Source organism: Mustela nigripes, chromosome 1, assembly GCF_022355385.1.
Source record: "Mustela nigripes isolate SB6536 chromosome 1, MUSNIG.SB6536, whole genome shotgun sequence".
In the NCBI taxonomy this organism is placed as follows: Eukaryota; Metazoa; Chordata; class Mammalia; order Carnivora; family Mustelidae; genus Mustela; species Mustela nigripes.
In genome coordinates this window covers 265,593,757-265,618,398 of record NC_081557.1, presented here as the reverse complement: position 1 = coordinate 265,618,398, position 24,642 = coordinate 265,593,757, and the positions used below count along the sequence as shown (strand labels likewise).

Below are 24,642 nucleotides of genomic sequence, written 5' to 3'. Positions count from 1 at the left end.
TTTTTGCTAGATAAAAAAGATTTTTGTTTTGTTAATAGAAAGCTTTGTTGGGTGCTGAGAGACTTCTACTATGTAGCTATCTACTATGAAGAAGAAACAAAAAAATGTTTTGCCAGGTTAAGTATAGTAGGAAAAATGCTCAGCAACAGCTGTCCTAAGCCTAGATATGTGTTTGGAAGATGCTGTATGAGGCTTTTCTGGAAGCTTCTTCAGGAATGATGATTAGGTCCTAAATCTGACAGCAAAAAAGGCATGTAGCACCCTATACAATTAAAGGTGCCAAAAAGATCCTATTATAATCAACATCCAGCTGAGTAGAAGCAAGCCAAGTGAGGAGGCAAGTCTCCAAGAAACGACTCTGTAAAGACAGGGTCACCTTTCAGGAGGGGAAACTAGCTGGCTGAACACGTGCTATGAAGGACATCAAGCCAATAAGGGCTGGCCAGAGAAGTAGCAATAATCAACATGGGGTAAGAAATATAGGTAGAAGGGTGTATAGGTGGCTCAGTGGGTTAAAGCCTCTGCCTTTGTTTGGCTCAGGTCATGATCTCAGGGTCCAGGGATGGAGTCCCGCATCGGGTTCTCTGCTCAGCGGGGAGCCTGCTTCCTCCTCTCTCTCTCTCTGCCTGCCTCTCTGCCTACTTGTGATCTGTCTGTTCAAATAAATAAATAAATAAAAATCTTTAAAAAAAAAGAAAGAAAGAAAGAGAGAAAGAAATCTAGGTAGGCAAGCAGAGGCATGTGCCATTTCTCCCTATTCCCTTCATCAGGCCTCTCCCCCAGAAAAATCAAGCCTGCCTAGGCCACTGGGGCAAGGTATTTCAGAACTGAATCACGTCACTGCAGGACTCTTCATGTCTAGAGTGGGAAGAAGTAGGAGTGAGAACTTAACAAAGCCCTCCTCACTTCAGACCATTTGAGCCATACAAGCCCGGTTCCAAACTGAGCAAGGGAAATCTGTGCCTGGAGATCAGAGTCCTGAACTGGACCAGACGCACTTCTAATTACTGTCCGTTACTGGAATTATGAGATCTATCTAACATGCCAGAGAAGGGAACAGAGAAAGGAAATCGTACATATGGCTCAGCTAGAATCAGAGAACGGAGGAAAGTATTCCATGCTTGTATCCCACGAAATTCAGACCTTCCAATAAAGAGCTACACACTTATACTCAGAACTGTATTTCTGCACATATGAAAGACATGAACTTATGTTCACAGGAATGATATATAAAATGAGAAATACCAGAAACAGTCTCAATGCCCAAAAAAAGGAATAAGGTTGAATAAATTATGATATATCTACATGACATTATGATATAGCTATTAAAATTGTATCTTTTAAGAATTTTAGTATTCAAGAAACAATATTCAAGGAAAAAAGAGAACACAAAAGTCAATATATAGTATGATAGCAACTACATAAACAAAAAATACAAGCATAGAGACAGAGCAGTAATGAAAAGTATTAAAATGTTACCAAAGGCAATCTTTGAATTTTATATTCTTATACTATTTAATGTTTTTCAAATATTTTACTATATACTTGTTAATAAAAAATTAGTTTCAGTTTAGCATTTAAAATTACAAAACCAGTCCTTTATGATGCTACAAATCATAAGGCACACTTTACCTCATGTTTTTTTTGAAATGAGACTCATTCATAGTGATAGCGGGACAGCAAAACCCCCACCGTCACCACCACCACAGCTGCAACAGGCTAATTATGCTGTTACAGCTTAGATATTTTTAACTACATTTTCAAGATTCAAAGGCAGTTACACTGGCCTTTTTTAAGTGTACAGTTCCATAAATTTTAACTCACACATATATTTGAGGAACCACCACCAAATACATGATAAACAACCAAAAAAACTTCATCTGATCTCTCTTAGCCACTCCTAACCCTTGCTGTCACCACAGTGTTGTCTTCCCAAAGACGTCATACAAATGGAGTAACAGTACAGAAGCTTTGTTTTCTTTCCTTTGTAATCTTTTAGAAGTGTGGTAGGTAAAATATACATAGCAAAAATTTACCATCTTAACTGTTTTGAAGTACGTGGCTGGCATTAAGCACATTCTCATGGTTGTGCAACTCTCAACACCAACCATCTCAGAACTTTTTCCATCTCCCTCATCTAAAACCAAACCCACTGAACACTAACTCTCCATTCTCCCCTGCCCCGGGCCCTGGCAACCACCATTCTACGGCCTGTCCCTATGAATATGCCTGCTTTAGGCACCGCAAACAAGTGGAATCATAGTATTTAGCCTTTGTCAACTGGTGTACTTCACTTAGCATAATGTCTTCAAGGTTCATACATGTTATATAAAAAGCATGCATCAGAATTTCCTTCCTTTTTAAGACTAAATAAAATTCCATTGCACATACAGGTATACCTTGTTTTCCTGACCTTCACTTTACTGTACTTCAGATAATTTGTGTTTTTCACGAATTGAAGGTTTGTGGCAACTTTGTGTTGAACAAGTCTACTGGTACATTTTCCCAATAGCATTTGCTCAATTCATATCTTTGGGATATTTTGGTAATTCTCACAATATTTCAAACTTTTTCACCGTTAGAGAGTCGATCGATACAGTAAACTTCACTGTTGACTGATTCAACACCACCTCGCATTTAGCAACCACTGCCCTGATCAGTCAGCAGCCACCAACATTCAGGCTAGACCCTCCATCAGCAAAAAGATCACAACTCACTGAAAGCTTGGAGGATGGTTAGGATTTCTTAGCAATAAAGTAATTTTTAATTAAGGTATGTAAATTGTTCTTTTAGACACAATGCTATTTCACACTTTAACAGACTACAGCATAGTATAAACATATATAACATATATATGCAGTAGAAAACCAAAAAATTCATTTGATTCACTTGACTACAATATTTACTTTATTGCAGTAGTCTAGAACTGAACCTAAAATATCTCCAAAGTACACGTGAATATACATTTTGCTTATCCACTCATCTGTCATGGACACTTGGGGTGCTTCCACTTTTTGGCTATTTGAGTAATGCTATGAACTCAGCTGTACACACACCTGTCTGAGTTCCTGCTTTTAATTCTTTGGAGTATATTATCTCTAACTAGAATCTATGGTAATTCCAGGTTTAATTTTTAAAGGAATTATTATGTACTTCCCACAGCAATGGTACCATTTGACATCCCACCACCAACATACAGGGGTTCCAATTTCTCTGTACCCTCGCCAACATTTGTTTCTGGATTTCGGGGCTTTTTTGGTTGTCGTTGTTGTTGTTTTTATAATACCCATCCCATTAAGTGTAAAGCAGTATCTCATTTTGGTTTTAATTTGCATTTTCCTGTTGGCTAATGATGCTCGGCTTCTTTTCATGTCTTTATTGGCCATTTGTCTATTTTATTTGAGAAATGTGCATTGAGATCTCTGGCTTATTTTTTGAATTATTTATCATGTTATTACTGAGTAACAGTGGCCCCCCCATCAATGCAGGATATGTTCTAAAAGCCCCAGTGGATGCCTGAAACTGCAGAGTACCAAACCTCTATAATATGTTTTCTCCTACATATACATATCTATGGTAGAGTTTAACTTATAAATTAGGCACAATAAAAAATGAATAATAAAAAAGAATATAACATGATAATATACTATAATAAAAGTTAAGTGAATGTGGTCTTTTTCTCAAAATATCTTACTACACTATGCTCACCCTTCTTGTGCTGACGGGAGATGATAAAATGCCTAATGGTGGGCCACCTGGGTGGCTCAGTCAGTCAAGTGTCCAACTCTTGATTTTGGCTCAGATCATGAACTCAGGGTTGAGAGATCAAACCCGCACCAAGCTTCACACTCGGCGGGGAGTTTGCTTGAGATTCTCTCTTTCCTTTTCCCTCTGCTGCTCCCCACTGCATGCTGTCTCTTTCTCTCTCAAACAAATATTTTTTTTTTTTTTTTCAAAAATGCCAACATGGTGAGATTAAGTGAGGCGAGTGACACAGGCGCTGCGACATAGCATTAGACCGTGCCTGACCTCCTGACAATGCGTCAAGAGGACCCCCTACTTCCAGACTGCTGTTGACTGTGGGGAACTGAAACTGCGGAAAGTGAAACCACAGATCAGGGTGTGGGGGGGACCACTGTACAGGAGTTCTTCACATATTCTACATATTCTACATACACGTCTCGTGCCATATGCGTGATCTGCGTATATTTTCTGCCATTCAGCTGGTTGCCTTTTCATTCTGCTGATAGTGATCTTAGATGCACAAAAGTTTTAAATTTTGATGAAGTCCCATTTATCTCTTGTTGCCTGTGTCTAACCTTTTGAGACCACTTTCACCTGGGTTATAGAATGTAACCTTTTGAGATTCACTTAAGTTCTATCAACAGTTCACACCCTTTTTAATCACTGAACAGTATTGCATCATATGATATACCAGATGTGGTTTTTAATCCATTCATATATAGGACAACTGAGTTTTTTCCAGCTTTTGGTGATTTTCAATACAGTTCCTATAAATATGTGTTCAGATATTTATGTAAGTTTTTATTTCACTTTAAATGTTTCAACTCTAGGGGCATCTAGTGGCTCAGTCCGTTAAGCATCTGACTCTTGGTCTCAGCTCAGGTCTTGATTTTAGGGTCACGTGAGTTCAAGCCCTGTCCTGGGCTTCCTCTCCTTCTGGGACACCAATATCACAAAAGTTAGATCTTTGTTATTAGCCCATAGGACCCTAAGGCTTTCTCTTTTTTTCCAATCTTTTGTCTTTGTTTTTCAGATTGGAGAATTCCTATGATCTATCTGTAAGTTCTTTCTTTCCTCTGTTATCTCCTTTCATTTCATCTCTCGTAGCTCATAAATGATTTTTATGAGGTCCCTTTCCCAGGCTCTCCCCTCTTCTCGATCTTCCCAGTACTTTCTGGTTCCCTAAGGCTCCCCTCTGGGACCTCAGCCAGAAAAACAAAATGTATTTGCCCCATTTTGCCACTTATTCTCTGTAACTGTTCCTGCAGTGGGGCCAAATGACAAGACAGAGAAAAGAAGCTAAGACAGTGTGCCTCCCCCTCCTGTAAGCACAGAGCCTCCAGTCCGAAAGGAAGGTTCCCTCTTCCCAAATGTTAGATACCTGTGCCCTTCCCAGCACCAACTGTTTGCACTAGGATTCACGATGTCTACGTCCCCGGCCTGAAGGGAAGGGTTTCTCCAACTGCAGCTCCACCTGCGCTGACGCCGCGCCCCGTTTTGGGTTACGGTGAGTCCAGTTCATAATGACACAAGAGAAAAATGACAAACTCAGCAGCAGAGGTGAGGGCTGTCCTTCAAATTCTGGTCTTCCCTACTTTGTCTGTCACTATTTACTGTTCAGCGTCTTGAACAGCTACTCCATGCCTTCTGTCCAGGTTTTATAACAGCTGCATTCAATGTGAGAGCGGCTGGCTCGTGATTACACCGTATCACCTGGAACCAGATCTCCAGACTTAGGTGTTACGTATTTCTACTTCAGGGTTGGCAAACATTTTCTGCAAAGAACCAGATGGTAAATATTTTAGGCTTTTTAAGGCCACATGTGACATTTGCTGCATATTCCATTTGTTTCCCTTTAAAAGATTATTTTAACCTCACAAGTGGTACAAAAACAGACTCGCAGAACCACTGTTTGCCAACTCCTGTATTAGAATATATCATCTGTCTCCAAATATATAAAAATGCATGCAAAAGACAAGTTGCGGTATGAGTTATGCTTTACATCACTTTAACAAATTCCTAACTTTGGGGGCACCTGGGTGGTTCAGTCAGTTAAGCGACTGCCTTTGGCTCAGGTCATGATCTTAGGGTCCTGGAATCAAGCCCTCCTCAGGCTCCCTGCTCAATGAGGAGTCTGCTTGTCCTTCTCCCTCAGCCCCTCCTTGCCCCATTTGTGCTTTCTCTCTGTCTCAAATAAATAAATAAATAAAATCTGAAAAAAAAAAAAAAACAAAAACCAATGCCTAACTTTATCAAAATCTAAATGGGGGAAGGAGGATGCTCTCAGGTAACAGCGGCTTTCATCACTGCTTACGTTAAAGCTATTTGGAAAATGCTGAATTTTGTGTTTCTATTTAATGTATTTAATAATTCATAATAGGATCTTATTGGTGTTTTACTGTTTACTATATATACTACACTAGTGAATGTTACTGGTTGAAAATAACACTGATGAAACTCATAAGGAATCACATTCAGACCCACTCAATTTCCTCTCCCAGCATTTGGATAAAGACAGACTGCAGTGAAAGCCAGCAAACTAATCACTGGTCTTCGAAATAAGTTAACAAAAGAAAGATGTGTGTGCAGTATACTGAAAACTACTTATTAACAAATGGATTAACAAAGGAAAGCCAGTCAGTTGACCGCCTTTTACATGTTTTGAAACACATATTTTTCATCATGTTATTCTACTAATCAATGATCACTACATTATTGAGTTAATGCAATGAATTAAAGAGAGAAGTTAGCATTTTTTAAAAATTAAATTTATTTTCAGCATAACAGTATTCATTATTTTTGCACCACACCCAGTGCTCCATGCAATCCGTGCCCTCTCTAATACCCACCACCTGGTTCCCCCAACCTCCCACCCCCCCTGCCCCTTCAAACCCCTCAGATTGTTTTTAGCATTTTTTAAATGATACAGTTTTTCTGACATTACTATTTATATCTGGTAGAAGGGGAAATTCCCAATTCTCTAATTTCATGACAATATAGGTAAGAAAATTGGGAATGATAATAAATGATTCTTGACCTAATACTACTACTGGTTTTTAAAAAAAAAAAAAAAAAAGGGATGAATATCCATCCAAAGGATATAACATACTTGAAGGATTAGATGCTGCCACATATTGCGTGCTGGATAAATATTAGTTTCTCTCTCCTCTTTCTTAGCCCCATACTCTTGAAGATCTAAGATCTACCACCAATCCACTTCCTTCTTTTTAATGAGAATGAACAAGTACAGAATTTGAGTTTGACATTCTACAGTTTATTTTCTTGTCTTTATAATTCCCTTACCTATGAGACAGAACACTAGTATACCCGAAATAATGCAACAAGTGAAAAGTTAATTACCAACTGGAAGGAATGGAGAAAAGAGAGAAGGGGAAGTGGTAGAGAGCTCTAACTAAGCCAATGAGCGACCACCTTTTCTCCAACTCTGGCTTGCATCGGACTGATTTAAGCAATATTCTTTGCTTGCCACTTTTACAGCTTATGGGCCTCGCTGCTACAAAATAAGCCTTCAATTTCCACATACTACATTATCCATATCTTGTTTAAGCGAACTTCAACACATTCACTTTTCCTGCTGTAACATGTTCACTACAACTGGAAGCTCTGATTTCAACACGAGATTTTACTATGTTTATATTCCCTTACCCTGAACTTGTTTATTTTTGTTAAAATATACTTCGGCTTTTATCAGCTGCCAGGTAAACAATATTCTTGCCACAAAACAATTCATTATTACATAAGCAAAGCATAATGATACAAATCTATGAACGAACCATGTCTACAACTTTAAAAAGGAGAATAAAGCACATCAAAGACATTGCCTTTATATTAAGTGTGTCAAAGATCCAAGTATTTTTGAAACCTGAACAAGAAACACTAGTTAAATCAGGTCTTGGCATGATTTGGTATAAACATAAATCCAAGCTGTCTTACCCTGTTTTTTTCCCTTTTAGAAAATGAGCATAGGTTTTATTTGTGGATACTTTTATCATTTGCAAGTCTTCAAAATCTGGTTATTTATACGACTGTAAAAGGACTATAGCTGTTTTTCTTTAATGCTATGATAACTGGTCAAGTCAAAGCCAGTCTATTACATAATGTATATTTTAAAGATATTCAAAATTTAATCCTATTTAGTGAAGCTTTTACAAGTCTTCCTCAGTCCAAATCATTCCAGATTTTATATTCTAATTATCCAAAGGATACAAACATTGTTATTTGAAGGGGTACATATTAATAAATTAAAAGAACAGAAATGGTTTCTAAAGTGAAACAGAACAAATTTAAAGTATGTAGTTGTTTTAGAATACTCTCTTTAATTTACTTGGTTTTATAGTATGGTAATAGGAACTTGTCCTGTAATATAAGCCCATGTAATATAAGAAAATAAATAGGAAGAGTAGACTCCATTCACTCAAAGGATGAATCAATGTTTCACAATAAGTTTACTGAGGCCACTAATTTAGAATTAGTAATAATTCACAATCAAATTTTTTTTTAAAGTTTATAATGTAACAAATGAATGTTATAGGAAAACATTTTAATATCTTTAGAGAACAAACTTTTATATTAAAAACATTTTTAAATAAATGTTTGTGATTCGTTAATGACAGAGCATTATTAACTCAGTTAGCATCTACCAGGTCACAATTTTGTGATTAGACGCCCTATGTAATCAAAGTTAATTAGCCTGAATGCCCCTGAAAAACTTTCTGTGGTATTCATTTCTCACTAATTCATGCTAATTTTCCCATAAACTTAATTCTGTTTTCATCTTTCCAATATGTAGGTGGACAGCCAAAGAGGAAGGGATGAGCAGAAAAGAACTAACAAAATAAAAAAGAAAAGCAAAAAGGAGAGGGAGGAAGAAAATCAAAAAGAAGAACTTCAAAGAGCTATTAAAAGAAAAAAAAAGTTAAGGGAAAAGGGGGAAGAAGAAGGGAAAGGGGAACCTGAAAACAAACCTTACTACTATTGCTGCTGCTATTATTACTAAGATTATGATCATCATCATCACCATTACAATTACTGAACCAAGCCTCATCTAGGCCCCCTGCCAGAGTTCTGAAAGCCAAGTGACTGGGGGGGGGGGGGGGGGGGGGGGGGGGGTCGGTGAGGGCAGGGGATAGAGGAAGGATTTCTCAGCATTCAGCACATATAGATTCACTTAATCTCCATTTTCATGGAGGGCCCTTGTTGGGATGAGCCCTGGGTGTTCTGTGTAAGTGATGAATCACTAAATTCTACTCCTGAAACCAATTATCCTCAAGGTTAACCAACTAGAATTTAAATTAAAACCTAAAACAAACAAAAAAGAAAACTTACAAATCTGATATAAAACTTAGAAAACTAGAAAACCAACAATAGCAAAAATCTCAGAGTAACAGGATAAAAAGAAGAGCAAATCAATAAACTATAAATAGAAAAAGGTACCAATAAACAAATTCTAAAAGCCACACTAAACTACTTTGAAAAGCATACATAGGGGAATGTTCTATACTTGGGCTCCGAGTGAGAAAATATTTAAGGGTGAAATGTTAAGATGTCTGCAACTTAATTTTCTCTGTTTCAGAAAATAAAAAATATCTATTACTTTCTCTAAGCAAACCGCTTTTACTAGTTTTTCTAAGCAGATGTGGAAAAATTAGTGAATCTAGGTGATGAGCGTACAGTATACAGGTAGGTGTTCATTCTACTATTCTTTCAACTTTTCCATTCATTTAAAACTTTCAAAATAAAAAACTGAAGAAAAATATGCAGACATTGAGGACATTTACAAATAGGAGCTTAAGTAGAGGTAAGAATTTATAAAGCAATAAATTCCAAGAAAATGTGTAGTATTAAATTTCTTTACTTTCTTACAGGAAACATAATGAATACAGTTTAATTGCCCTTCAGATGTTCTTTTCTAAAGTGCTATGAACCCAGGACCCCCACTGTCCTAGGAGAAAGGGAAGATAAAACATCAAGATCCCTGATTTTATGTTTTTTCAGAAAATATAATGGAAAGTCATTTTTAAAAACCCTCACTTTATGTACATGTATACTTGAAAAGAATTCCTTCAAAGTGAAAAATTAAAACAGAAAAAGCTGACTGGAAGGATAGCAGGTCTTCACGAACCATTCTTTCAAAGGCCAAACATTTTCCATAAAGCGTGGAAAATTCTAGCAAGTTGCTGTGCTGACAGCAAAACACTTAATAAAGGAAACAAGACTACAAAAAAAAAAAATTTGTCTGAAACTAAGCAGACTCACAGTACACTGCACCGTTTGAAAGAGTGAGTATGTATCACAAAGCAAATCTGTTTTTACCCTCAAACTTTATCCAACTATGTTAATCACAAAAGATTTTTCAATTAGAACTGATTTCAAAATCAAAGCCTAAAACCCATGGAAACTACAGTGAGTACTTCCATATATATGAGATTCTAATTAACTGGATTCGACATAAAAGTTAGCTTAGTTGAGGGGGCCAGGTTAAAAAAAAAACGTTAGCTTAGTTGCTAGTTTAAAACATATATACAGAGACATGGGGTTGATTTTATAGGCTCTTTTAGGAGTATATATAATGGGCTATGAGAGCAATATAATTTATTATGGTATTAAATACTGTGATAGGTTAAATACACCAAGTAAGCACACTGCAAATTTTCCTTTAAACTACAGTGCATGTCCTCCGTTCCAGATACCTGCTTCCTACTACAAGTCTTAATGTGCCGTATTTTATAGCTCTAGTAATTTTTTCCTAATAAAAAGTTGTCCCTTAATCTCTACCATCATTCTCAGCAGCTACGACATCACCACACCTGTCTTTGAAATATGTGAGGCGGTCAACATTAGCCAACGTGAAAGGAAACAAAGACATAACGCTTGCGTATTTTACAAATATAAAAGTATTATGTGTCTCTATGTAAAATGGGAAATTCCACATTAATAGAAAATTAGAAAGAACTCTTACCTTATAATAAAGGAAAATAATAAGAAAGCCAATCAATAATGCAGCTGTCCTTTAATTACACTTAGAAATCCAAAAAAAAAAAAAGGCTGGAAGCCAAGTATCTTAAATCACACAAGGAATCTATCAGTGAGGGAAAAAACAAGGCATATTCTGAAAGCCTCACAGCTAACATAAAATGGATTTGTGGTATGTTATAAAATACTAATAGGCACCCTTTGAAAATTACTTCAAAGTCTTTATTCTGGCAGGTTTATGCTATAATACCTTGACACAGTTTAATTTTCTTGTGTAATGTCAAAATATACACCTGGCTAAGTGTTTCTATAAATAAAGGACAGGATTCTTAATTCTCTCATCCTGAGAAATTCCAGAAATTAAAATTTTCACTTTCAATATTACTCCATTAGGACTGTTCGAAAAGCTGGGTATCAATCAAATTTTTATAAAACAAGACATTGATTCACTATATATACATTGAGAATACCTTTCTTTTTTTTTTTTTTAAGATTTATTTATTTGACAGACAGAGATCACAAGTAGGCAGAGAGACAGGCAGAGAGAGAGAGGAGGAAGCAGGCTCCCTGCTGAGCAGAGAGCCCGATGCGGGGCTCGATCCAGGACCCTGATATCGTGACCTGAGCCGAAGGCAGAGGCTTCAACCTACTGAGCCACCCAGACGCCCCAACAATGTCTTTATATCTAACTGACCTTCAACTGGCAGTAGCTTTTATTATTCGTATATTTGTATATTCATTCATCAAGAATTACTTATTGAGCACCTACTATTTGCCAGGTACTATTCTAGGCTAAGAATTGGGGATAGAGTAATAAACAAAATGAAAAAAATTCCTTTTATTTTCTTATTCTTTTAGGTTTCTTGGCTCCTCAGCTGTGACAAAGCCTTAACTGTCTCTTAAATCCAACCAGTCTTCTTTTAAATGACATTTTTCTGGGCACATGGCCACTCAGGAGCTAGGCCATGTGCATAAGCTCTGAACCCTGGTATGGGGCAGAATTGATGCGGTCAGTGGTTCACATGCTTGAAAGAAAGCTGCTTGCTCTCCACCTGCGTCCTGACTTCTTCACATAGGCTACAAATCAGACATGCTATCAGTCAGATTCAACCACACAGAGTAAAAGACCCTAAGAGATGGGGGAAAAAAGTGTGTGATCCCTGGATGACTCTGGGACATAACAGCCCTAAACTGCCCACCAGCTCAACTTGGGAGAAAAGTAACTTTCTACTGTGGTTACGTCACTGCTGTTTGGTCCCTTTGAAACAGCTAAACCAGTGCAGATGTGCAGGCGTCCACACATCATGTTGTGCACTATTTTAAAATACGAATCATGACCCTTACTATACCTGGTATATGTTTCAGACTCCTCACAGAAGATCCTTGATCTACTCTATGCCATGATTACCTCAATCACTGCTTCTTTTGTGCAGCTTCCTCATATTTTATATGTATCTATTATTACACTTATGACACTTTATTATATAATTATTTCCACATTTATCTATTAGATGTGTCTTTCTTAAAAAAGGTCTTATTCTTTTTTGTATCACTCTATGTCTGACAGAGTCAGTACTTAATATTATTAAATAAAACATGTTAAATTGGGGGCACCCTGGTGGCTCAGATGGCTGAGTTCAGCTCAGGTCATAATCTCAGGGTCCTGGGATGGAGCCTCACCTCGGGCTCTCTGCTCATTAGGGAATCTGCTTGTTCTCCTCGCTCTCCCTCTGCGCCTCCCCCTGCACATGTTCTCTCTCTCTCTCTCTCAAATAAATAAAATTTTTAAAAAACAAAAACAAAACACGTTAACTTGGTTTATTGTTTTTCTTTTTCTTTTTTTCTTTTTGGTTGGGTTATAAATGAACTAATAATCTTTCCTATTCAAAAAATAAAGTTTAAAAATATCAATAAATGAAGATATTTTTCATATAGGATGCAGTGAAAATCTCTAATACACTATAGGTCAGAAAAATCAGTCCCAAACACTAGGTAGAAAAGGCCTTATTTTTAGTAATTAGATGCCAGGCAATCTCAGTGTTTATAAACACTTCAATCGTACAAGCACCTTCAGTGACCGTAGCTCTTGTCAATTTCATTTACTAGGCACTGGTAAAAAGAGCAAGTCATAATAGAGGTGAGTCAGACAGGGTCCACCGTAAAAGGAGTCACAGGCCTTCTCACAAAGGAAAAAAGAGAGCGTAATGGAGAATCAGAGCAGGCCCAGAAAGGTAAGGAAACAGGAGTAGGAATGGCAGGGAGGAACAGATGAGGAAACTCAGAATCTTAGGTAGAATGGAAGACTCTAACCAAAGGAGAAAACAATGGTAATGTTTACCTTACTTTTGAAAGTAGACCCTCACTCACACATACACCAATAATATATCACCTAACAAACTGACAAAATGATTACATTTGGTAACATCCAATTCTGCTGAGTACGTGAGGCACTATAACACTACTGGATGAATTACAAGGTAATGCGAACATTTTAGAGAGCAATTTAACGATACTTACAATAACATTTTCAATATACATTCTATTTCTTGAAATTCGCCTGCTGGGTATACTTGGAAAAAACTCGCAATATGTATTTTTAAGAATGTCATTAAAATATTATTTGTAATAGCAAAACACTGGACATGATCTAAATGTCCATCAACCAGAAATGAATATTTGTACATGTTCACAAGGGAATATGCAACCATTGAAAAGAACAGATCACATCAGAACAGATCTCTTTGCATCTCTGAAGACATCCAAGCCATTTTAAGTGGAAAAGAAAGGTATGGAACAGTATGTGTGGCCTATCTTGTGTATGAGTGAATTTTTATAAGGGTGGGGTTTTTTTTTTTAAGATCTTATCAATTTATTTGACAGGAAGAAAGACAGTGAGAGAGGGAACACAAGCAGGGGTAGAGGGAGAGGGAGAAGCAGGCCTCCCACCAAGCAGGGAGTCCAAGAAGGGGCTCAATCCCATGACCCTGGGACCACGACCCATGCTGACACTTAACCAAGCACCCTATAAAGGTGTTTATGTTACACCTTAACATTTCTAGAAGGACAAAACCCTATTTTTTTAAGTGTATTTACTTTAGGGGCACCTCAGTAGCTCAGTCAGTTGGGTCTCCAGCTCTCGATTCAGCTCAGGTCATGATCTCACTGAGATCGAGTCCCATGTTGGGCTCCACACTCAGTAGGGTGTCTACTAGAAATTATCTCTGCCTCTCCCTCTTCCCCTTCCCATGCTCACACTCTCTCTCTAAAATAATAAATTAATTTTTAAAAATCCATTTTAGAAAGTGTATTTATTTTTAGTAATCTCTACACCCAACATGGGGCTTGAACTCATGACCCTGGGTCAAGAAGCAGGTCTCTTCTGACTGAGCCAGCCAGGCACCCCAACAAAAAACTATCAATAAAAGTTCTAGGAGAAAACACTGCAGAGGGGGGGCTTTAGTGTGTCTTTTTTGTAAACTGCTCTAATTTAACCAAGTGCATATGTTAATTTGATAATTTTAAAATGTCAAGTTATCTGGTCATAATTTTCCGTCTCTAGTAGAGTTTTCTATATTACAAACTCAGATAAATCCTTTAAAAATTATCTAATTACTATCTGAAATTGAACTACTATTTGAAATATATATATATATATATATACTAGCCATACTAGCCAGGTACATAATTATGTCTCAACATTTTTAGAGAATCTACCTTAGTTTCATCTTTTTTATGGAAAGAACCATAATTTTAAAAGAAATTAGGGTACAGTTAACTATGTTTCTCCCCTGTGAATCTTTATTTTTAGTTTATGCTTTAAAATCTTTCCCTTGGAGCACCTGGGTGGCTCAGTCAGTTAGGCATCTACCTTCAGTTTGGTTCATGATCCGAGGGTCCTGGGACTGAGCCTGGCTTCAGGCTCCCTGCTCAGTGGGAGGCCTGCTTGTCCTTCTCCCTCTGCCTCTGCCTCTGCCTGCCATTCCCCCTGCGTATGCTCTGTCAAATAAATAAAATCTTTAGAAAAGAAAAAAATAAATAAAATCTTGCTCTTAAATTTGGTCACTTAGGAACTTACTTTTATCCCAACTAACACATCATTCATGCTGGGAAAAAAAAATGGTGACTAGTTGATAGTCAGTTGACTGAAAAATAAAATATTCCAATGAAAACCTGTTGTGCTTGCATAATATTCAACATATAATTTAAATGGAATTTTCATGACTAAAAACTTGAAAGATAAAAAAATTTAAAAAATTTTTAAATAACTAAAAAAAAACTTGAAAGAAAATAAATATTCAGCCACAAATGAAAGAAATATATAAAAATACATTTTCTCTAAAAATTTCATTTTCACTGATATGAGCATTTGATCTGACAGCATGCAGTCATAACCAATCTCATGAATGTGAGATTATAGCACAAATAGTAGGAAAGATTAGCAAAAAAACCCAATTTACCTATAAGTAACACTGTTGACAAATGTTAAGATACTGGCTGGCTATAAGAGTGTTTGTACAGGTTTGAGATACAAGGGCATTAGAAGTTGAGTTGTAATACCCAAGATACTAACCTTCAAGTCAGATAATTAAGGAAGATCATTCAAATGATTATGCTTATCACTTTGATACAGAAGGAAAGCCAGCTGAAACTAATCAAGATCAATTTCCTATTACATCAATACCAGAACTGGATTTAAAGCCATGTGGCAGTTCTGAGAATCCTAACAAGTGGTGTCAAAATGATTTAACTGAAGTAAGACAAATCTCTCTTCTATAGGCAAACACAAACACAAAATTAATACATTTCACTCTTCCAAAAAACATCTTTTTAGATCAGGAATCAGCAAACCTTTTCTCTAAAGAGCCAGAATAGAAATATTTCAGGTTTTGCAGGCTACAAATAATCTCTGCAGCAAATTCTTTGTTTTATTTTTTACAACCCCTTAAAGTTGTAAAGCGCATTTTTAGCTCACAGGCGGTACAGAAACTGTCCGCAGTAGGATTTGGCCCATTGGCTATGGTTTTTTACCCCTGACCTAGATACCTTCCTTCCTTCTATACACCACAATGAGGACCCCGAATAGGCATGTGCTGCTGTCAGTGCTCCTTTATCTGCATATTCCTTCTAAATTCAGTCCTCATTATCACACAGGTGGCAAAAATAAATGAATAAAAAACAATACCTCAATATTTCCAACTGTATAGTAAGAATAATATCACTCAGGACGCCTGGGCAACTCAGTCGGTTGGGAAAACAACTCTGGGATTTCAGCTCAGATCATGATCTCGGGGTTCTGGGATGGACCCCCAAGTGGGGAGTCTGCCTGGGAATTCTCTCTCCCTCTGCACGCCCCCCCCCCACTTGTGTTCTCTTTTACAAATAAATAAATATTATTTATTTATTTCAAATAAATAAATATATCTTAAAAAAAGAATAACATCCCTCAGAAATCTCAAACTTTTGAAAAAGATATATTACTTTGCTTTAAAATCGTTTTTATCAGGGCACCTGGGTGGCTCAGTGGGTTAAAGACTCTGCCTTCGGCTCGGGTCGAGATCCCAGGGTCCTGGGATTGTGCCCCATGTCGGGCTCTCTGCTCCGCAAGGAGCCTGCTTCCTCCTCTCTCTCTCTCTCTCTGCCTATTTGTGATCTCTCTCTCTGTCAAATAAATAAAATCTTTAAAAACAAAATCTTTTTTATCTCTGATAATTATAAATAAAATTCAAGTACTTGTATTAATACAATTGTAAAAACATTTTTATTCCTTTTTAAATAACTATATTGAGATATACTCGATACACTGAACATTTTTAACTTGATTGAGGTATATTTTGCATATCATATTACTTACCATTTTCTAATTTATGTTTCTTGATTTTTTTAGTAAGCTTGTCAGATTGTGCAACAATAACCATAAGTCAGTTTTAAAACATCTTCATCACCCCAAGATGATCCCTCATGCATTTACTCTTAATGCCTAAACTTACTGCTTCCATCCTGCCCAAGGCAAACACACAGCTACTTTTTGCTTTATAGTTTTGCCTTTTCATATAAATGGTATCACATAGTATGTGGCTTCTATGTCTGATTTTCACTGAGCATAAAGCTTTTGTGAATCATCCACAGTAGAGCAGGTATCCACAGTTCATTTCTTTTTTTGCCGAATAATATTCCACAGGATATGTTGCACATTCTTAAACTGTCAGTTTATTAAGTTTTGACATATGCATATACTCACAAAAACCTCACGAGTCAAAATAACACACATATCAGTCATCCCCCAAACTCTGTGTGCCCGTTGGTAATCCCTCCCCCCCCCCCCAACAATGACGGGTCTGTTTGCTATCACATTATCCATCAGTACACTATATAAACTTGCGTTTGCCAGAATCTTATATAAACAGAATCATACAATATGTACTCCTCTGGCTTTCACTCAGTATAATCATTTTTTTTTTAAATATATGGGAAGAGGGAGATCAGTTTTTTGTTTTTTAAAGAATTTTATTTATTTATTTGACAGATCACAAGCAGGCAGAGAGGCAGGCAGAGAGAGAGGAGGAAGCAGGCTCCCCGCTGAGCAGAAAGCCCGATGCGGGGCTCGATCCCAGGACCCTGAGATCATGACCTGAGCCGAAGGCAGAGTCTTTAACCCACTGAGCCACCCAGGCGCCCCATGACTCAGTATAATCATTTTTAAGTTCATCCATGTTGAAGCACATATCAATTTTTTTTATTACTAAAGAATATTCTATTATATAGATGAAATAAAGATTATTTACACATTCACCTGTCAATGGACATGTGGAATGTTTCCAATTTTTAACTATTACAAATAAATCTGTCATAAGCATTTGTTCCTAAGTCTTTGTATGGGCATGGTTTCATTTCTTCCGGATAAATATCTAAAAGTGAAATGTGGATCATCTAGCAGGTGGATGTTAAATTTGTTTTCTTTTTAAAGATATATTTCTTTATTTTAGAGACAGACAATGAGCAGGCAAGTGGGGGAGGAGGAGAGGGAGAGGGAGAGTCCTGAAGCAGCCTCCCTGCTTTGTGCAGGGCTCGATCCCAGGACCCTGAGATCATGACCTGAACCAAAATCCAGGGTTGACCACCCAACAAACTGAGCCACCCAGGCACCCCTGGATGTTAACTTTCTTAAGCTGCCAAAATGTGCCAAAGAGGTTGTATCATTTTACACTGCCACAATAGCGTAAGTGTTCCAATCTCTCCATATCCTTATCAATATTTGCTATGGTCCGTTTTTCTAATTTTAATTATTCCCACAGATGTACAGTGATAGCTCACAGTGGTTTTCGTCTGTATTTCTGTTAACAACTAATAATGCTGAGCATCTTTCAATGTGTTGGTCATCTGTTTGTCTGCCATGTGTTTGTCACACTTTGATCAGGTATGTTCAAATCTTTTGCTCATTTTTAAAACTGGGTTTTTTTTATTATTATTGAAGTTTAAGAGCTCTTCATACATTATGGATTTATCAGTTAGATGATTTGTAAATATTTTATCCCAGCCTGTGATTTATCTTCTCTTAATAACATCTTTTAAAGAGCAAATGCTTTTTATTTTTATACAGTGCAATTTACTAATTTCTTCTTTTGTGGATTATGCTATGCTTTTCATTTCACATCTAAAAAAAAAAAATCACTCTCTAACTCACAGGTTTTATTTCTTCCACAGGTTTTATAATTTTAGGCATTATGTTTAGGTCTTTGATACATTTTGAGCTAATTATATATGATATGTCATGGGTCAAAGTTCATTTTACTGTATGCAGATATTCAATTGTTCCAGTACTATTTCTCGAAAAGATTAATGTTTCTCCATTAAAAATGACTTTGCAACATGTTTTAAGTCAGCTGTCTAAAACAAACAAACAAACAAACAAACAAACCCCATTGGGTTTTGGGGACTCTATTCTCTTCCACTATCATTTCATCTTTTTTGATGTCAATACCACAGTGCCTTAAATACCACTGGCTTTATAAATCTTGAAATCAGGTAGATCTCTAACTTTGCTATTTGTCGAAGTTGTTTTAGTTATTCTAGATCCTTTGTATTTCCATGTGAATCCTAGAATCAGCTTGCCAGTTTCTACCAAAAGAAAAAGGCTAAATGGAATTTTGATCAAGAATGTACTGCATCTACACATGACTCTGGGGACAACTGACATCTTAACAATACCAGATTCACTGACCGTAAACATGGTACACCTCACTACTTACACCGGATTCACTGACCCATAAACATGGTACACCTCATTATTTATTAGATCTTAATTTCCCTCAGCTATGTCTTGAAATCTTCATGTATGGATCTTGCACATCTTTTGTCAGATTTATCTCTAAGTATTTCCTATTTTTTGATATTACTATAATTTTTCTTTACTTGTAACAGTATTTGCTTGTAATTTACTTGTAATAGCAAAAAAATGGAAACAACTCAAGTGCCCACCTGACCGCACTGCCTAAAATCCCTAGATCGGTGCTGAACAGAAGTGGTAAAAGTGAACATCATTAACTTGCTCCTGTTCTTAGAAGAAAAGTATTGTTTTTCGCCTCCAAGTATAATGTTAGTTGTTGGTTTTTCTTAGACGCCTTCTGTCAGGTTGAGGGCATTAACTTCTGTTCCTAGTGTGCTGAGACTTTCTGATCAGAAATGAAGGTTCGATTCTCTCAAATGCTTTCTCTATCTACTGAGATGATCAGATGGCTTTTATTTATAATTTGTTAATATGGTGAATTTTAATGATTGATCACTTAATGTTAAATGAACTAGTATTCCTAGGATACTAGGATAAACCTACTTGGTGATGACATGTTATCCTTTTTTATATATATATTGCTGGATTCTATTAGCTAAAATTTAGTTTATAATTTTAACAACTATTTTTTCCCCCAAATTTTTATTTATTTATTTGACAGAGAGAGATCTCAAGTAAGAAGAGAGGCAGGCAGAGAGAGAGGAGGGGGAAGGAAGCAGGCTCCCCGCTGAGCAGAGAGCCCGATGCTGGGCTCGAGCCCAGGACCCTGAGATCATGACCTGAGCCAAAGGCAGAGGCTTAACCCACTGAGCCACCCAGGAGCCCCTACATCTATTTTTCATGAATGATAGCGGACTATATTTTTTGCCTGGTTTTGGTATCGAGGTAATGCTGACTATCCCAGGTGAAAAAGTAATCAGGTCCCTGTTACTTCATGCTGGCCAGAAGTAGAAGTCTGCTTTAGAGTCATTAGTTCAACTATTCCTTCCTAGCCTAGAATGTATGCATCACCATTAACGTCATTTTGCCTTTAGGGAAAATGGGGAATGGGGCCCAGAGAGTGATGGAACACAATTCCAATCTGGAACTAGGATTTGAATCCAGACAGTATAAATGTAAAATCCACTCTCTTAATCTGTTATACTACATAATACTATAATATTTAAGTAGTATTAAAAAAGATTCTCAAAAAATAAAAAAATTTAAAACACAAAGATTCTCTTTAAACACGGAAATTAATTTATTTTTCATTAAGAAAAATTCTACCTCGGGGCGCCTGGGTGGCTCAGTGGGTTATGCCGCTGCCTTCGGCTCAGGTCATGATCTCAGGGTCCTGGGATCGAGCCCCGCATCGGGCTCTCTGCTCAGCAGGGAGCCTGCTTCCCTCTCTCTCTCTTTCTCTGCCTGCCTCTCCATCTACTTGTGATTTCTCTCTGTAAAATAAATAAATAAAATCTTTAAAAAAAAAAAAAAAAAGAAAAATTCTACCTCTAAATGATACAAGTAGTCTGACCTGGAGCTCCTGTAATCACTTAAGCAGTATGGTGTTTGTTGAGAAGAATAAATGAGATGCCAGTTTCTTATACACTGAGTCAGGATCTACATAAACTATTAACTACTGAATATACTGAAAACGTTACTTAACAAAAAGCAAAGATCCACCTGGAAAAAAACAGTCTTATAAAGATGTCCTATAGTCCCCCAAAGTCTCCAAAGTCTAATCAAAACAGCACCAACAGGGCACATGGCTGGCTCAGTCAGCTGAGCACCCTACTTTGGTTTTGGCTCAGGTCATAATGTCATGGGCTATGGGACCAAGCCCTGTGTCAGACTGTGCGCTCAGTGGGGAATCTGCATAAAGATTCTTTCCCTCTGCCACTCCCCCCTCCCCTCTCTTTAGTATATAAATTCTATAGCTCAGGAATTCAAGACACAACATTTTAAGAAACTTGTTTTAAGTCTGCTATCCCATAAGTAGTAGAACAGGTATTCTTAGTTCTGTAGAGAACGAAGTCTCTACACCTCTAGAATATTTTCTAAAAATTCCCATTTTATTCATTTGCTTTTCACATTACAATATTATCATCCCTAACAAACAAGGAGCACTGCCAAGAGCCTTCTGGAAATAAGGAAAGTGCAACATCAGATTTTAGCAGACCACAATGCTATGCAACTGGTGCTGAGGTCTGAAGTAATGACAGCAGACGGGGCTTTCCCAACCTCTGACTGCATTAAACTGTTTTGCCCTCTTTCTAAAGCAAGCTTTCCTTCCATAAAACTAGCTGAGTGCTTTTCTCTACTTCTGATAGTCTATAGTGGGCAGTTCAATTAGCTTGGACTACCAGCTGTTGGCTAAAACGCAGAATCCCTCTAAAGAGCAGGAAGGGAAGAGAAGTAACAGCTACTCAAATAATTCCAGGCCTGCGGCAAGATGGTTTTGGGCGAAGAGCCTGGAGTCTTGAAGACTGCCAACACTCAAATACCTATTCTGCCTCACACCAGCTGTGAGACCTTGGAAAAATTATTTAACTTCTTTGGCCTTCATCCATAAAATGGGGATGATAATTTGTCCTCTCACAGTGCTGAAGATTAAGAGAGAAAATATATGAAATGAAGAGTGTTAAGAAGAGTGCGTGGCACTTCCTGGCACTGCTTAAATCTTATTATCAATATCACTATTATTCTATAGTTACTGAACAGGAAAAAGTATTTTAGAGATCCCTTAGCATAAAGAAGATTTTAGCAAATAACTGTATATCTAAAAACAAAGTCCTATAAACCTGACCTATGTACATCAGAGTCCAAAAAATAGCTTTGAAAGTTGATTTCCAGCATATTCTCTAAGTAGACAGTTTTTAAAACACAAGGAAGGATAATCAAAACAATTCATAAAAATAAAGCAAATTACTCAAATAAAGCAGTATTAAATACCTACTATGGGCTTAGCCTTATGCAATGTTCCATAAGATATAACCCAATTCTCAATAAACCTAGAATATTAGATCTAACCCTATTCTCAATAAACTTAGAATATTAGAGAGCAAAAAATACATACATGCAATAATCAAATAAAGCAAAAATATTATATCATTGAGGGGCACATGAAAAAATTCTCAAATACCACTAAAATTTACGAGTTTAATCTACAGAATAAAAAAATTATCTGTGGGCGCCTGGGTGGCTCAGTGGGTTAAGCCGCTGCCTTCGGCTCAGGTCATGATCTCAGGGTCCTGGGATCGAGTCCCGCATCGGGCTCTCTGCTCAGCAGGAGCCTGCTTCCTCCTCTCTCTCTCTCTGCCTGCCTCTCTGCCTACTTGTGATCTCTCTCTGTAAAATAAATAAATAAAATCTTTAAAAAAAAAAAAAAAATTATCTGTCTGCATACCTAGTGCTACTCCTGATGCTGGTGCCAAGAACAAGTTCAAAGGAGAGGCATGTTCTATTATAAATTATCAGTCACTCAAGCAAAACAAAGACGGCTATTTAATAATTTCCATTGTAACTTACTGTTGCTATTTTGGTCTCAAGAAAGTTTTCCCTTTCTTCATCTACCTTAATTTCATGTCCCATTTTAAATAATTCAAGCATTTTGGGGATGTCACGGCCAATGGAATCTGGTAAGAAAAATTAAAAATCCAAAGTTAATACTACATATAAACAAGTAACAAAAATGACAGAATAAGAGAAATATTCATCCTATATTAAGATATAGTAAACAAGTCGTGGCAGACAGACTAATTTAGAGTGTTGCACACCCTTCCATGACCCCTCCCCGTGAGTGTGAATGGCAGCTACAACTTGCTTCTAAGCAAGAGACAGAATGCTCAGATACACATGATTACATTACATAAAACTGTTAATGCTGACCCTGGAGGAGACTCTCTGCTTTACTGGTTTTGAAGAAGCAGCTGCAATGTTTAAAGCTGACATAGGAAAAGGGTCCCAAGACAAGAAACTGATGCCCTCAACCTAGCAGCCTGCAAGGAGCTGAATCCCGGCCCAAAGCCATGTGAGTCCAGAAGTGGATCCTCCCTCAGTCAAGTGTCAGATGAAACCACAGGCCTGACTGATACCTTGATTGAAGCTTCATGAGACGCTGAAGCAGAGGACCCAGCTTAGGTGTACACACACTCCTAACACACCATGAGATAGTAAATGTGTGCGGCTTTTTGTTTTCTTGGTTTTTTTTAAATTTATTTGACAGAGATCCCAAGTAGGCAGAGAGGCAGGCAGAGAGAGAGGAGGAAGCAGGCTCCACACTGAGCAGAGAGCCCGATGTGGGGCTCGATCCCAGGACCCTGAGATCATGACCAGACCTGAAGGCAGAGGCTTTAACTCACTGAGCCACCAAGGCACCCCAAATGTGTACTGTTTTATGACACTAAATGTGGTAATATCTGCCTTCAGCTCAGGTCATGATCCCAGGGACTGAGCCCAGCATGGGACTTCCTGCTCGGTGGGAAGCCTGCTTCTCCCTCTCCCACTCCCCCTGCTTGTGTTCCCTCTCTCACTGTCTCTGTCAAATAAATAAATAAAATCTTTAAAAAAAAAAAAAAAGGAATTGAAACTGAACTTATTGGATTCTATTGTCACTTTGTCCTCCATTATGGAAGAAAAAAGTACAACTGAATACAGAAAGAAAAAAAAGGAAATCAAGGTAAAAATGAAGAATTTTCAAAGAATCACACAGAAGGCTTGAAAAATAAACTGTACCTTCCAACTTTCAGTCATTAATATTTAACTAAAAGTTAATACACAAAAACACAAGTTTTTAATATTTCATGACACCATACCTTAACTTGAAAATTTTTCAATTCTGTACATAGGAAATATGAATTATTTAATTATTTGAAGAGTAAGAAATACAATAAGGGATGTGCTACTATAGACACATCACTTATATGTCTCTAGTAACTCTTCCCATGATAAGTCAACATGAGGATCTCATTATATAAAGTACAGAATATTGGGGCGCCTGGGTGGCTCAGTGGGTTAAAGCCTCTGCCTTCAGCTCAGGTCATGATCCCATGATCTGCTCAGCAGGGAGCCTGCTCCCCCACCCCCGGCCTGCCTCTCTGCCTACTTGTGATCTCTGTCTGTCAAATAAATAAATTAAAAAAAAAAAAGTACAGTGTATCTTCAGCATACATTACTTCCAAGGATCACCTGGGGAGTTGTTCAGTATGGCTCAGAAGCACTTCAGTACAATGAAAGCAATTATCCACGAGGAACTTAAAAATCTAACTGTAACTGATGGAGAGAAAAGGGACTTGCAAATAGAACAACTACTAAAAAATACTACTTTTTTTAAGTATCACATTCTGATGTAACTATACTAAACAGTATGAAAAAAAGCTTAATAAAAACAGTAAATGCTAATAGTGGTGTACAAAAAAATAGGAACCTGGTTAAATAATTTATTATCACTACTTACACTTGTTTCTTAAGAATAGTACCTTCTAGTGAAATAAGTCAAGCAGAGAGAGTCAATTATCATATGGTTTCACTTATTTGTGGAGCATAACAAATAGCATGGAGGACAAGGGGAGTTAGAGAGGAGAAGGGAGTTGAGGGAAACTGGAAGGGGAGGTGAATCATGAGAGACTGTGGACTCTGAAAAA

The 24,642-nt window shown here is 37.3% G+C and overlaps 1 protein-coding gene across 5 annotated transcripts in view; it reads right to left on the bottom strand.

The window, feature by feature from the left end:
* The window catches only part of MRPL1 (mitochondrial ribosomal protein L1), a 115,141-nt gene that overhangs the window by 27,118 nt on the left and 63,381 nt on the right, over nucleotides 1–24,642 (bottom strand). For 4 of the 5 annotated variants that reach the window (XM_059385609.1, XM_059385636.1, XM_059385617.1 and 1 more), the window contains exon 7: nucleotides 22,529–22,635. In XM_059385609.1, the coding sequence (XP_059241592.1) occupies nucleotides 22,529–22,635 (107 nt within the window). Of the gene's footprint in view, nucleotides 1–20,291; nucleotides 20,455–22,528; nucleotides 22,636–24,642 lie in introns of those variants that run through there. The other variant, XM_059385644.1, reaches the window with a different exon arrangement.